The sequence below is a fragment of the Poeciliopsis prolifica genome, unplaced genomic scaffold (assembly GCF_027474105.1).
Source record: "Poeciliopsis prolifica strain line A6 unplaced genomic scaffold, Auburn_PproV2 SCAFFOLD013, whole genome shotgun sequence".
NCBI lineage: Eukaryota > Metazoa > Chordata > Actinopteri > Cyprinodontiformes > Poeciliidae > Poeciliopsis > Poeciliopsis prolifica.
Window position 1 is genome coordinate 2,237,133 of NW_026562388.1, and position 16,194 is coordinate 2,253,326.

Genomic DNA, 16,194 nt, shown 5'->3' on the forward strand with positions numbered 1-16,194 from the left:
TCACCCCGAGCCACAGTACAACTCAAGTGACCTCAACAAAAAGCCATGTTTAGAAAGGCAGACCATTCACTTCAAGTTTTAATGACCTGCACTTAAGAACCAGTCTAGTGACTCTCTAGTCCTCTCAAACAGTGAGCATCATGTTAAATTTGGACTAAAAAAAAACAAACAAAAAAAAAACACACCTGAAAATGGTTTGAAAGACTTGCATTGTATTTGTTTTTTTTTAATTGGTCACTATATGATAAGAATGTGACATGTCTACTCTCACCTCCATCCACTCCGTACCATTTCTGCTCGGTGGTTTTTAATCTGCATTTTGTACTCTTTCTCCAGTGATATAAAATATACAAAAATGTTGAGAGAAATCATCAGGATACATTTTGAGAATAAAGTTTAAAACCAATACCCAGGAACAGTCGGCTGCTTTGACTCTTTTCTCTACACAGTGCTTAGTAACGCTGTTCACCAAGCATTTTCAGATTTTGTCACTCTGCAACTAAAAATTCATAATTTGAGTTTTATTCCAAGACAAAATAGTGCAGCGCATTAAATTGTCCCATATTTTGCTCCTTCCAGCTTTAGATTAGATTTAATTTTAGTGTATTGGAGTGAAGAGATTAAATACAAATGCAGCATACAAAAAAAAGGAAAAAAATCCTTCACATTATTACTGTTGTGTAAAAACACCAATAATCCAAAAACACTTAAAAAAAAAGAAATCATGAAAAATGCATGAACTCAACCTTCAGAGTAAAGTTTATTGCATATAAACAAAGTGATAGAGACAGATGTGAAACAACCGCAATGAGTTCAAAACAAGCCAGTTTCTGTCAAGTCGAGCTGAATATGAAACTAAAAACAGACCAACGAGTCGCATTTACATTCTGGTAGCTGTTGGTGACACGAAGAGCAGGCTGCTGGCGGGCAGCATCACAATAATTAGATCTCAAGTCACCGGTAACAAGCTGAGGCTGATCACTTAGAGCACCGAACGACAGTTTATGTCAATCTTTCCAAACCTGACAGGTGGGCGCCTGCAGCCACGCTGGCAGACGGTCGGTTTTCTCAGAACAAATAAGCCAGGAGATGCTGATGGGGGACGAGTTCAGGGCGCACTATTATTCATCGTTAGGGGTTGTATACCATGTGAGAGCGTGGCAGAGCCCCACCGGATGCATCCAGTCCACCTGGAGCAGCTCATTTACATCCTGTGTACTTCCTGCATCCTGCTGCAATTCCTCAGCCAAAATAAACTGGGATCATGTTTTATTGTCGGATGTGATAACGCTCACAGCGGCTGCGGTGTTTAAACGGACCGAGTGGATGCAGCAGGCGATACAATGACTGTTACAACACAGTAATTGTCATTTATATGGGGAAGATCACATATTACCATTAAAAAAAAAGAAAACAAGGCTTTTGAATCTGAACTTCTCAAAGCTGCAGACGACGCCCAGAAAACCACTAAAACAAAACAATGCCCGAGTGACATTAAACAAAATACAGAAAATATATATTACAAATGTATTTGAAGACTGACCATTTGTTATTATATGTTTACAGATTGTGCAATTACAGAGTATGAGGAAGTGAATTTTCTGCACATTACCTGATTTGTGAAGGAGTTCAGTCTCCAGTTGGGAGCAATAAATCTTTATTAAACCATCATCAGGAAAAAAAAAAAAAAAAAAGCAGTCAGGTTGAGAGAATGACTACACAGTTAGAGAATATTTCATATTTACAGCAACACGACTATCAGAGGAAAACCTAAAAAAACAAAACAAAAATCTAGAGATAAATGTAACACAGCTGAAGTTTCAATGGTTAAGCCTGGACATCTATTCCCAAATTCAGTGTTGATATTTGCTTTAAGAGCTAATAAATTAATGAAGGGTTGGTAGGTATGAGTTGTTACGATAGGAAATGATTATATTTATACAAGAACCTCAGTCTGAAGGATCAAAATGTGAGAAATTAATGGGGAAGCTTTTTTTTTTGTTTTGTTTGTTTTTAAATTCCAGCATGAAGAGATTTGTCCTGGTTCACTCCAAAATGGCAGATTCTGGATTTATAAGGTTTTTGAAACAGGATTTACAGGCGAATCTCCATTAAATATGATTAAAATGTATTTTTTCCAATTCAAATCAAGACGTGAAGCTCATTATTAGGCATAGAGTTATGCATTTCAATTTTGATGGCTATGTTCATATACTGCTCAGTCCTTGAACATACTGTATTAAAAAACCCTTTTACCAGGTGCACTGACTTTTTTAATGAAATATACCACACTGTGTGTTTTGAGTCTATACAACGTTAAGAGTTTCACTTTTCGAATGATATTCCACGTCTAATTTCTTGGGATTCGCCTGTAGATCTGAAATGGCAAAAACATGGGAACAAATAGCTGAAAACGCCTTTATTCTCACTTCCTTTCTGCTTGGCGGATAATTAAATTAGGCATAATCAGACCACAACACCACATGTCAATGAGCTTCGTTGCACAATAACTCTAACAGTAATAATAATAAACCCGGGATTTGAGAATTTGAGGAGTTTCCATTTTAGATTTCACTGAGATCTCCAGGTGGGAGGAAGTGACCTCACGTCACAACACACACCGGAAACCTGAGGAAGAGAGAAACCAGCTGACCTGAGCTCGCTCACTAGTGGTGAGTGTCGTGCTGCCGTGTTGGGACTTTTGGTATCGAACAGCAGCGGCGCTCGGTCAGTCGCTTCCTCTTTGGTTCAGTTTCGGATTCCCTCACCGCTCCAGACAGTCCAGCGTGACTACTGGCAGCGCGGCGGACGCTGCCAAAGGCACCCTGGTGAAAAGTCTTCATGATCCAAATTGGATTTTTTTTACATTTTGATCTCAGTAAGTGTGTGTGTGTGCAGACGGGTTTAATGTGTGTTGCAGAACAGGCTCAAAGTGGACGTCTGAGACTAGCAGGTTTCCTCGTCTATTTGATGAGCTTGTTGGCTCTTGCGTTTGCTTCATCGATGCGGAGTTTATTCATGTCGGCCTGAAGGGAAGGAGAATAGAGTAAAAAAAAACATGAATAACGGGAGAGAAAAACATACATAATTTTAAAACTTTTAGTAAAATTCCATTTTTTTATTCTGCCAGCACTGAAATTAGGCCAAATTTCCTGTAGCCTCAATCATACAACTTCTAGAAGGGAGGATTGAAATAAAAGCCATTTTCTGAAAATATTTGGCATTTCTTCTTTAGATAAGAAAAGAATAAAAAGGTTTGTTAAAACCACAAGCTGGCAGTAGATGAAACTCTAAAGACAACCCACTTCACAGTCTTTTGAAAGAAACTACAAAAATTTGCAGAAACAAGACGCCAAAATCGGCCTCAGACTCACCTTATCGTTGATGCGATCGAGGTGAGCGTTCTGCTTGTCGATCTCGTTGCCCATATTCAGAGCCATGTCCTTCAGGTTGCCGATGATGCCGCCGACTGCCTGGAGGTTGTCCTCCATTTCGTCCTCCCGCGCGTCGTTAGTTACTCTGAAAATCGACACGCCGCGGTTTGTATTGGGATACGAGGGAATTCCCCGAAGGCGGGAAAGACGAGGAGCGCTACCTGTTGATGTAGGGGCCGGACGGCGCCGCGGCCTTCGTCTGGGCGCTCTGGCCGTTGCGAACGCCTGAAGGCTGCCTTGAGACGACGTTGGAGCCTTTGCCGTCACCTTCGCCCTCGCCCCACGTACGTTTGTAACGGGAGTCATTCTCGATGGATGAAACCCTGGGGACAAAAAATAAATTAAATTTAATCCAGTTGAAAACTTGCATTGCGTTACAGTGAACACACACGCAAAACTTAAGTAGCTCTTTCTTAGCAGGTTCAACAGTTAGCTATTGCAGATGCTAATCAATGGAGCGTGACGATAAAAGATTCCCTACCTGATGTCTTGATAATCAAAGTATCTTCTTTTCCAAAACGAAAGCATTTCAGAAAGATTTTGTCCGTGTTTAGAATCAAATGCAGCCTTTTAACGTCATGATAAATGCACATTTTCCAAGCAGATTTATGCTAAATGGTGAGTAGTTCTCTGCTATCAACATTTGCAATTTATATGTAAAAAAAAAAAAAAACAGCAATAAAACAAACCAGCATCACAGAAGTGTGTTAAGCTGCATAAATACTGAAGCAATTTCCATTTGACGCCTTCTGTAGCTTTGCAGTGCAACTACACGTTCTCTTTTTGACACGTTATAATTGCAACGGCAGGAGAATCGGCGGCGGCGGCGGCGGCATGCAGGACGAGGCGAAAACAGGAAACGGCGGCGGAACGGACAGGCTACCTGTCGCAGGGGCAGACGCAGAGGCCGCAGCACTTGGACAGGTCCGTCAGGTTTTTCTCAGCCGTCCTCATGTCCTGGTTGATCTGGTCCATGCCCCGCTCCACATTCTTCAGTTGCTCTAGATAAAAACATGTTATGTTAGTCATTTAAATAAATTGTCGTCATGTTAAATAAAAAACATGTTTTTACGACGGAAGAGGAAGAAACTGATGTGGGACAAGTGTTATGGGTTTGCATTGCATTACAGATCATGCTAAAACAGATTTTCTGATGTGAATATTTGACCGTTTTCACAGAAATGCAAGAGTTTATTTAAGATTGTTAGAATTCCCGTTTGCTGCTGTACTAGAATAATAATAATAATCTAATTTAACAACTTAATGGTTGTCCCAACAGAACAGCAATCCCAGAAACACTTCAAATACTCAGCAGTAATCCTACCTGGATCTCACTACCTGCGTTGGAGTTGAATATGTCTGAAACTTGCTAAGGGACATTTAGCTAAATGTCAGCCGGGGTTGTGTATAGATTAGAGAAAGGAATGTTTAATTTTGGCCCCCTGTGGATTAGAAGAACTTTTACATCTACTTCTTGGATGTTGTACTATCGCTCCTCCTGTTTGAGAAGCGTCTGGTACAAATCTATTGCAAATTAGAAAATATAGAACATTTCACTCGGCCTTATGAGCTCACATAAAAAAAACAAAAAACATTTGAACATCCATCACTTTTTTAAAAAGTAACCACATCATTGTAGATTCTAGTCTGACATTTATTACTCTTAAAACCTCAAAAGGAGAAATATCTCAGTTATAAATCAAGAACTACCTTGTTCTCTTTAATAGTGATGAAAAGTGGATGCTGTGAGCTCACCTGATTGGTGGTCAAGCATCTCCATGGTTTTGTTTCCTGTCTGTTGGCTCTGGAAAAGAAATAAAAATAAAAAGTATGGATTGCATTCTCACAGAAGTGTAGACAGATTAAAAGGTAGTCATGTTGAAAATTAAAAAATTTTGACGTTGCTAGAAAAAAATAAAAATAACTAGTAGGTTTTAAGAAAAAAAAAAGTTTCAACAACAAGGTAGCTTTTTGCCTCTCCACATAGTTTTTTGCATTATGTGAAGCAAAATGCTACATTTTTAGCACTTTCTTTCAGGTAGATAAAACAAGACCCGAATAAAAACATCAAAAGTCTCACCTCCTCCGCCATCTGCAGCATCCTCCTTGTGCTTTCCAGAGACTGGAAGGGAAAATATAGTCAAGATCATTTTTAGGCCAATATTATGAAACTTAACTGTCAGTGACTGACATTGACACTAATAAAAATAAAGTGTCATTATTTACAATCTACTTTGAAATACTCAAGTTTATTTTTTTTTTTACCTTCCCAGAATTTTGCAATCTCCCTTATATTTGGAGCCACACACAACGTTGGAAGGTGAAATAATTTTAACATGATTTTCCTTTTCCAGACTACTGAGTCTAACAGACTCAGTAGGATCTTTGCAAATTACTTCAGATTACATTCAGACTACCAGCCCCCGAAGACTAAAATTGCCCCCCTGTGGTCAGAACTAATAAACATTGGCAGTGATTTCTGAATTTTATTGCCAACAAACTCCAGAATAAAAACATCAAAAGTTTTTGCGATCAACAAGATTTTCATAGGAGGCTTATGGAGGAGCACAGAAACACCAACTGGTAATTAATACATTTACAATTTTTCAGTTTTTGAAGAATGAATCATATGGACTTCTTATTGAATCTAAAGCAAATTGTTTTTTTTTTTTTCTTTCCAAACAGCCATATAATAATTTGGAGTCCCTGATCAGGTAAAAACTCACACAAAAGTAAATAGACGAAAACACAAGAGGCAAGAAGTGACAGTGGAAAGGAATGCGGTCGGTTCAGGTAAAGCTACGCCCTTCATGCGTCTATTAATAGGAAATGCTGCACAGAATCCCAGCAACTGCAGCGGCTTAGCACAACACTGCACAGTTGCTATGACTAATTATTAGTTGACAGAGAGTCCAGAAGAGATTCCTCATTTTCTCCCTTGTGTTTGCTCTGAATACATTCATCGGCCAGTTGAGAAACAGACAAACACAAATTGGCTAACGGGACGTGTTGAGCTCAGCCAGGTTTCTGTTGACTTAGCCAGAACATCCCTTGCTCAGATGAACATTACATTATTGCTTCTCCAATCCTGCGACTTGGCCAGTTGAGCCTAAAATCGCTGCCAAAAGTTGCCAGATTGTTGCAACGTCCCAAATCTTAGACATAGAAAAGCTTAGCTTTTAGCACTTGAGCCAGAAAGCTTTAATGGGAAAATAGATTTCCATAGATGAAATGTCAAAAAGCTACAATGAAAACCTATCAGAAACACACACACACACACACACACACACACACACCCCCACACACACACACACACACACACACACACACACACACCCAAAAGCATACAGCATGGCTGTAATATGCCAAGATTACAAAGTATCAAATTATGACAAAAAATGTTTTAAAGGTCTACTTTAAATGTCAAATAACCTTTCAAATGTGCCTTAAAATGTATTTATATACTTTGAACTTTCACAAATTTCAGCTTCTTTTATGCATATTTTTTTATTCTCAAACCAACTTAAAATGTTGGTTTGTTGAGGCAGCAAATTAGAAATTTGACTAAAAAAAAAAAGTGTTTCTTGATGTTTTGCAAAAGAAAAACAAAAAGATTTTAATTGCATTTGTATTTTGATGCAAATCTACTTTTATGTCTCTGCCAGTTTTGTATGTTTACAATATTTTGCCCGTTCGTTCTAGCATAATAGCTCAAACTCCCTAAGATTAGATGGGTGCTGTAAGTAAACATCAATATTCTGCTTTCCCAGAAATTTTCTAAAGGATTTGGGTCTGGACTTAGAGAAACCCATTCTAACAAATACATTCTGCTCTATTGACAGCTGCTGAATTTCAGAGGCGATTCCCTGTCCATGAAGAAGAAAAGCATCCACGCAGCATTATGCTGCAATAATCAGGTTTTATTGTAGAGATTATGAGTTGAGGGTTATGTGAAAAGTTATTTTCAGTTCTTCTGACTAGAGCTCTACTTGTCCAGCCTTTATAATCTTTACTGTCAATGTCTCAAAAGGTTTGACGTCCCAATTCTGGACACCTGACTGAACTGTCTGCAACAAATGGTTAGGATATTGCTTCATAACGTCAACCTGCTGTCAACATCTCCGCAATTATTTCCCTCAGCTATCTGCTGTATTTTTGGTTGTCATTCTTCTTATTGACCAGCGTTTTCTAACAAAATTTTGATATCTTTACAGATTTTCTGCTGAGAATAAACACAAATGTACTTTATTTACCAATTAGCTCATTTCTGAAATACCAAATGTTTTATTTATTGTGCATTAAGGTGTAGGTTCTAAATTCAGATGCATGCTATGCTTTTTAGTGAAAAGAAAAACAAAATTAAAAAAAAAAAAAAAAGCCAGGCTTTTCCAAATATTTCACAATTATTTGCTATTTAAATTTGTCGTGATCTAACAACTAACAATAACAGCGCAAGGTATATAACATTTATGCAGGGCACTGCATTTTTTATTCCTAAATACTGCATTTTAAACAATAAATTAGAATGTCCTAATACACAGTGAGTCATGCGTTGAGTGTTTAAGGTTTGGTCAGTTACCCAAAGCCAGGGCGGTTAGCAGAATTAGCAGCAGGACATTTCCATGCCCACACGCCTCCTTTATCAACCAGGCAGCAGCACAAGGAAGAAGAAGAAGAAAAAAAACAAGAAACAGAAGAGTGGAAAGAAAACTGCAGGTTTAGTTCAAACACAGAAAGCAGAAAAACACAGCTGAGACAAACAAGAGAAGTTTAGAACCGATACACATTAGAGCTGAGTATTTTTGTCATCAGTTTGGTTATTTGGTGCCCAGTGCTAGTTAAACTATCAACTTCATAGTAATGAAGCAGATTGAAATGAAAGTCAACCAGCAAAAAGCACCGACAGGTCAGGAAGCTACCAGGAACCAAAACCTCACACCTTCCATGCTTTTCCTCAAGAAATCAAGAATTGTTTTTCCCCCTGTCATATTATGCAACAAAAAGGCTAAAAATATTGTTCCATAATATAATAAAGTTGTTTTGATATTTTTCCTCATTGATAACCATAGTTAAAATGTACTAATTTGCACATTTAGACCACATCTTTCTTTGCTTTTACTACAAGTCACTAAATGAGGACATGTGGTTTTGTATCCGTTTAACAAATGAATTTTCATCAATGCTCAGCGTTGGTGATGTTTAGCCTTTACTTGTAACCACTGCTTCCTATGTTTACACAAGTACTTCACAAGAAGAACTCCTTCTGCTTTACATATTCATAGTTTCCAGATGAGTCAGTTTTCAGAAGTATCTGTTCAAAATCTGACTGACATTTTCACTGTCTTGCAATGCTAGTGTACCAATTGTTGACTAAAGGTTCACACAATTGAACTGTAAGTGATATCCATGTATCCAAATAAATTTGTTCAATTTGTTGAAGTGAAGAGACTAAGCAACTAAAGCCTTTAGTGTGAGCACCCAAAACATTCTAGGTTTCATTTCATTCACCAAAATAATGTAACATTCACCAAGAGAGAAACAGGGAAAGAACAGGATTCAGTACCTCATCTGTCAGCTGGTTGGCTCTGACAGCCATTTGTTCCACACTCATCTCATCCATGTTGGTTCTGTCCTGCTTCGCGGCTCCGCCTGTGGCTCCAAGCTCAATATTCTGCGGCCTGAAGAGGGAGGATCGCGAGTGAGTTAATAGTTACCGTTAACTTCGACTTTAATAAGATTCACATGACCCTGAACCTGAGAATGATGTGTACAGAGAGCAAAGTACCTATAACAGCAAACATGCATATTGTCGATTCAATTCACCATATGTTAAATAAATAGATTGTATTTAAAAGAAAAACTTGTAGTGAAAAGGCATACGAGCATCAACCAATAGTTTAAAGGTTACACAATCACTAAAATGTTCAATTATGCTACAATACAAAAAATGTTTAAGTGCTTCATTTGATTTGGAGGAAAATTCAAATGTTGAAACAGCGGTGGTAGAGGAGCAACACATTTCCTCGCTTTATTCTATAAGGAGCATTATTGTAAAAAAAAAAAAAAAGAAAGATGCACAATGAGCACTTCAAAGCTCCTGATAGCATATTTTGATGTTTTTGTTCATAGAACGTAGCATAATCAAAATCCATATTTCAGTACAAATGTTTTGACCTTTAACAGTTATTATTGTATACTATTTTAACAAGAATAATAACTAGAACTGGACAGTATGTTGCTTGTTCATTATCTCAATGACGTTCACATAATCGTATTGAAAAGAGCTGCCTGGACTGCAATGAGTGTTTGCTTATTATGCAAGAATGATGCATTCAGGTTCTCCTTGTCTGTAGTATATTTGGCCCAGTTTTACCTCTAAATGTTTTAAAGATAAAACTTTGATTTATCTCTAACTTTTGAGTCTTTTAAAAAACTTTTTAATTTGAATAGGTTGTAAATTATTATACCTCAGTAGGAATAATCATTGCTTTGTTTCTTTGTTTTAAATGATGTTTATATTTTACATTTCTAAGCCTTTTCCCTGAAACTACAGTCTCATACTCTCAAGAGTCTCTGCTTTTATATTTTAGGAGGAATGAGCAGTACATGTACAAAAAAAATGTAATAAAGATATATAAATAAAAACAAGCAGGATACTCCTCTAGTGATAGTGTTTTGTGGGAAGATAAAAACACAATTAAAAGGACTTTAAATAATCTAAAATCATGACCTCCATGACTTAACAACATATCAGCTAACATATATGCTTTTACAAATGTATACATTTTCTGTACACCAACATCTACCAGTGGATAGCCAGGATGGTTTATCGACTGAGGTCTCACTTTTTAATGCATCTATTAATTATTAAGGTGATAAGAGCTCCAAACATTTACTGGGTAGAAATCTGGAAATGCAAGGTTCACCTATCCATCTCTTCTCATGTTAAATTGATTACTTGACAGCTGAATAAATGAAGCAGCTTGAACAGGGGGAGATTGGGTTTTTCCTGATTGAAAACTCATCAGATTTACATCGATGTGATATAAATATGCGAGTTAAAGCTTGATGTAAAAGCACAAGTCACACACACCCTGTGCTGCTAAACAACTTACCTGAAATATGGAAGACAAATTACTTATATTTTAGATAAAGGTAATGAATCGTAGCATGTTTAGTGCTGACTCGGTTTGCATTTGAGAGGAAAAGAAAAATGCAAAACCTAAACAAAGCAAGGTTGATTCTTAAGAAGCACTAGGTTCTCAACACAGGGTAGTTAGCCGAATAATGTATGCTGCAAAGGACTTGAAAGTTGTAAATAAAGAAATAAACCTTGAGACCGAGTGCTGGGAACTGGAAAGATGTTACACAGTTTAAAACCGCAAGTGGAAGCAACAACAACCTTCAACAAACTTATGAGAATACCGATTACAGTAAACACACATTTTTCTGACTGTCTTCCTTCTTTACTATTACATAACATCCCCACCACTTCCCTTCAGACTTGCTATCTCTGTTAGTAAAAACATACATCCAACAGGCCAACTATATTATCAACATGCAGCCCTACCAAATGTTACTAGCAGTCCTTTGCTAAATTCAGCACACTCATCCTGTTACTTAGGATTCAATATACTGATTTAATAATATTTAATTAGATGGCATGCACAAGATTAAATGCAGACAAGGCTGACACTTTGCAGACTGAATCTTATTTTCTTACGTGTCTAAAACAAATTAGACAAAAAAAAATAAAATAAAATTCTGGTTCTTTGATAGAGGATAAAAAAAAATTGAGGAACTAGATTATTCAAATGTATGCATCGGAATAACTTCCTTAACCATTGTGATTATAGAAAACAATCTAATTCCAGATAAAACACACCAAGTTGAATTCTGTATTTGACTGCTAATCACTGACCAAGGAAAAACTGAATGGTTCTGATTGGTGAATCTCCATAAACAATACGACAACATTTATTTGTTTTAATCTTTGTGAGTTTCTCTGAACTAAACTTTAATCTAGCCCCCTCTTCTCTTTCTGACACTCAAACTTCTGGTATGCAGACTTGTTTACACCTTAATCAGACTTAAACAGCAGCTGTGAAGGAGGCTAACTTTTGGAGGGTGAGAAGCACAATCAAAGCTCTGAATGTTAAAGGACGATTTGATGAAAGCTTTGCATGATTCCAAAGGGGAAATAATGAGGAAAACAAACTAAATGAAACTCATAAAAAGAGCATAATCGGAATATTCCTTTGAAGATCAATAGTCAGAATATTGTTGTGTATGTAAACACAGCCATTGTTGTGATGTCTCCCAATGTGATTTGTACTAATTTAATTATTCATGATTTCAGCTCTTTTTAGCTCCATTTTAATTTTTCTCATACTTTACTTGTCTTGTTCAAACATCATTTTATTTACCTATATTAGATCATTGTATTCATTTCCTTTTACATCCAGCATGTGCAGCTTCGTGCAACAGGAACTAAGACGCATGCTGCTTCTATAAAACACAAGATTCACCTAAATATAGTCCGTTTTATAAATCCTGCATTGCATCTTCTGCAACATAAATTACACTCAAATTTAAGACCTACTCTAAGATTTAGAATTCCCTGCAAAGAGCATTAAAAATTAACAAATGAAACATTACGACAGCTTACAAATGAAAAGCTGTTTGTCATTAAAACCAGAGGTAAAACTGTACCTTTAAGATGAGAGACAATATTCTTTCAGTATCACTCACTTCATGCAACAGCTGTGGGACTATTTTATTGTGACAAAGCAATTTGCATACCAGATCACTTTAAAACAACAAGGTTATATATGACGACATTAAAATTCAAATAAGGTTCCTTTACCAGGGCTGCAGACTTGTTTACGATGTCTGAAACTATTAAAGCCCAACACCCTCAGCAACAGTTCAGTAACTTCTGCCTGCTGATAATGTGAGAACAACAACTTCATGTTAGGCGGCTCAATGCAGGCTCTGTGTTCAGATCACCAATCAGACGTCGCGATCCTAACTCAGATACTTGAGTGCGTGTTGTCAGGAAGCTGGAAGCTACAACTGCTGAGTTGCTCAATTTGTTTCATTACAAATTGACTTTTTTGTAATTACTGCTAAAAAAAGGAAAAAAATGAAGGATTTTATTGAGGAAGTAAATGATAATGAGAATCAAATGATTACTTCACTACCTGCAAGGCATGCTGCGGCCAACACACTGGGTGCTGCTGTCTGGGTGTTTTTTCTAATTCAGAAACCAACGGGTGTGAAGGATGTGGTGTCATTGTGATTTTGAAGCAATGCTTAATGATTCTGTTTGTTCCGTGTTATGACACAACCTCTAGGAAGAGGCTACTTAAATGGGACAGAAGATATTAAAATGACTGGCACAACACCAGCCTCAACAGGAAGGTGACATGAGAATCAGCTCACGAAAGGGAAAGATTCATCACAGATCATTTTGTTCAGGGACAAGAACCAGTCAGTCATAAGGGCATACGCAAGTTCGGGTTTTTTTTTCTCTCAATTTGACCCTAAGGTTTTTAGATAATATAAAGGAAGTACTGCTTTATTCATTTCTGTGTTTCTTCCTGTTTTGCAAAAACCCCCGGACTTCAGATCTCTTGTCAAACCTACAGCAGGAAAAAAAAAAAAAAAACTAAAGTGGAAAAATGGGCAGTCTGCTTGGCAGCCGGCTCAATGATTTAATGTCGTTGACTCTACATTTATCTCTTATTTTCCTTTTTCTTGGACCAGAGAGCACATGTTTCACAGAAACTCAACAGCTTTTTTCTGACAGATCATTACACTCTGTATGACACGGACAGAAGTTTACATCTATAACACTGAAGGTGGATTTATCAGGAGCAACACGAGAAATTGAACATGTCTGTAGGACTGTCAGGATCATTTCTGCTGGTGATTTAATGACGTAAAACGAAGTCTGACCAACAATTTATTAATCCATCAGTTTCAGATCATGTTACCGACACTTGTCTTCACTCTTTCGTCATTAATTCAATAATGCCAAGAATTTAAAATGAGACATTTAGATGGGTTTTTTTTCAGCTGATTTCATACAAGTTATGGGAAAGGATTTTATTAATCATTGGGGAGATAATCTGTCTTTATATGGAGCTTCATAGCAGCAAAATAAACTCACAAAACACAATCGCAGAAAAGTAAAGTTGATTAGTGGGTTTCCAATCACTAGAAGTCAACAACGTTTGGAAAAGTTTATGGAGGCGAAAAAACGTGGATAGCAGTGCTGTGGCAATTACAGGGCCATCTCCCGTCGCTCTTAGTAAAATAACATCAATTTAGTTGGCAAGCTATGAGCCCAGAGTTCTGTCAAGCAGCCAACTGCATACTGGCATCCAGAAAACAAAGCATGAATAATATCCAGTTTTACACCTGTTACCTTATAAAGATCAAGAACATAAAATTATAGTTTACTTTAAAACTAAATTTTGCAGTTTATTCTATATTTTTGCTTAAGTATATGTAGCAAATAAAAATAAGTACAACTGCAATAATTCAGCAGCAGTGGGAGTAATTGTCATCTTTCAATTTTAAATAAAAGCATTTCTAATTTTTGAGATGAAACCGGACCAACTAATCAAATCTTCATTGCAATAACTTCAGTTCAAAACAAGACAGAGTAATGGACGAATATATATATATATACATTTTTGTAACCATGCTCTAGTTTATTCTTCAAGAACAAAATGTTTCGAACAACAATCGCTTTCAGATTATGATTACTTTGATAATGGCTGCATCAAATGTCTATGTTTTTTTTCCCCCCTCCCCATAATCCAAACGCACAAGTCTCAAATCAGCTGTTACAAGGCAGATTTTAATTATTTTTGTTATCAGCCTAATTGAATAAACAAGCAGAGACACGAGGAAAGATTTAACAAGCATTAATGACATACCCACTCATGTTGTAGGTCTTCACTGCACCATCAGAAAGTGGATTAGAAACAATAGCCTGGACAGGTAGAGGCTTTTCTTGCTCTTCAGCCCAAACTTGTTCCTCCAGATCTTACTGATGAACAAAGTGACGTCTTTTCTTATCCCAGTCACGTTGAGGTAACAACTCTGTACAAGGTTTTTCTCTTTGTTAAACTCTCTCTGTGTCCATTTGTTCAAAGAATGACCATTTTCATCCGGGTTAGTCCCGGTTATGTACATCATGGAGCCACAACAATTTGACCTATGACATCATGCTGGAAAGTCTTTTACTTTCCAGTTTACAGATGACACATCCACCCCCACCCACCCCCCTACCCCCCACAGGTAAACAGAAGCTTTATGTTTAAAATAACGCTGGTTATTTAGGTCCACTACCACATTTCAATTGAGGCAACGCACCTGATAACGCTTCAGTCACGTATCGATCACATGAGGAACAGGTGCGAGAAATATTCGCAAAACGAGTCCGAACCAGGAAAATCAAAAACACACCCTACACAAAGACAAGCTGAACACCTAAGTCCATGAAACAAACTTTTAAAAGACATAATAGTTCTTCTATGAAGAGAGAGGGGGGGAAAAGTGTCAAATTTTTCTTACATTTTTAAAAAGTGTTGCGGTTGTTCTCATGCGTCCTGGTTGGGAAAAGGAGACGGAGCAACTCGTCAACCTAGCTAACTCCAGCTAGCCGGCTAGTTCCGCTTTCTTGTTAACTTAACGACGCCGCTCAAACTCCGCTTAGAGGAAACAAAAAAACGACCAGGAATGTGACAAGACAGTTTAGACTCACTGTTAACCTGTTGAGGGGAAGCTCCTCCTTCTTCAAGGTATGTAAACTCGGCGCTGGTCGCTCCTGAATTCCTCCACTTACTCAGCTCCGCCGTTAAAAAGGAGTATGTCGTATGACGCGTTCGCGTGTCGTCGGAAATACTACCACTCATTCAACACGTGAGTTTGCAGTGGCACACATTTTTGTGACATTTGTTCTCAATTTAAAAAAAAAATCTTTGAAAACACATTAAAGTAGACATATATTTGCTTCATTAGTTTTATTTAACTTTACATTTCTCACTCTTTGCCAAGTTAGTCATATGCAACGTGTTTGTCTTAGTTTTTTCCCCAGCTAATGCTTAGTTAGTTGCTCATTATTAATTGCGAAACTTAAAGTTACAAGTTTACTTAAATATGCCGAAACCTTTGTACTTTTATTAGTAATAATTAGAGTTACTGCGTATACAACAGGCACCTGAACGCAGCACATGGGATGTCCTGTCATAAAACTCCATAGCATAGGGTAGAAAATATATGTATATGTATATATATATAAAAAAAAACAGGCACTCCTCAGTTTCCCCACAGGAGTGCAGCATTTACCCTTCACCCGGACCTGCCCCTGCCCCCCTATCCACTCTGCTCTTCTTCTCCTCCTTTGGGTATTTTACATGAAAACACAGCACCAGATACACTCGGTAGTGCTTCTGAGCGGTGCTCTGAAATCCAAGCCTCTAGTTCTGAATCTACTGTGTAATTCCCAACTTTTTTGTGCTTTTAGCCACAAAAAACCGTTTTCAAGGTGACTGCAAAGACAGGCAGACAGCCAGCCAGTGTATCAGCTGACAAGTCAAGAGTTTTTATCTCAGTAACTGTATCTAAACGTTGTCCCACCTATGCACCTAAATACTAATGAGGTTTAGAACAAAAAAAAAGAATTAAAAAAAAAATCAATTTACAGTCTCAAGTTTGGACAAACTATCCTTCAAAGCTGCCCTCA

At 37.4% G+C, this 16,194-nt stretch overlaps 1 protein-coding gene across 4 annotated transcripts; it reads right to left on the bottom strand.

The window, feature by feature from the left end:
- Nucleotides 1–741: 741 nt before the first annotated feature.
- On the bottom strand, nucleotides 742–15,325 carry LOC129365465 (synaptosomal-associated protein 23-like). 4 transcript variants are annotated; one of them, XM_055038678.1, is made up of 8 exons: nucleotides 15,214–15,325; nucleotides 8,998–9,112; nucleotides 5,515–5,556; nucleotides 5,190–5,238; nucleotides 4,318–4,435; nucleotides 3,596–3,757; nucleotides 3,375–3,519; nucleotides 742–3,026 (listed from the first exon to the last, which is right to left on the bottom strand). In XM_055038678.1, exons 2-8 carry the CDS (start codon nucleotides 9,052–9,054, stop codon nucleotides 2,964–2,966), a joined length of 636 nt encoding a protein of 211 aa, XP_054894653.1. In that variant the 5' UTR covers nucleotides 9,055–9,112; nucleotides 15,214–15,325; the 3' UTR covers nucleotides 742–2,963. The 4 variants fall into 4 exon arrangements, with proteins under 4 accessions (XP_054894653.1, XP_054894654.1, XP_054894652.1 ...); XM_055038679.1 differs by having other exon boundaries at nucleotides 15,221–15,309; XM_055038677.1 differs by lacking the exon at nucleotides 15,214–15,325 and adding an exon at nucleotides 15,024–15,186.
- Between the last annotated feature and the right edge of the window lie 869 nt (nucleotides 15,326–16,194).

What these genes read in the sequence shown, in the direction of transcription:
- LOC129365465 (XM_055038676.1), bottom strand. An exon ending in GATGCTTGACCACCAATCAG is followed by an intron (nt 4,436 to 5,189) that starts GTGAGCTCACAG and finishes GTTTTTATCTAG; the next exon opens with AGCAACTGAAGAATGTGGAG. An exon ending in TGCGTCTGCCCCTGCGACAG is followed by an intron (nt 3,758 to 4,317) that starts GTAGCCTGTCCG and finishes TTTTGTCCCCAG; the next exon opens with GGTTTCATCCATCGAGAATG.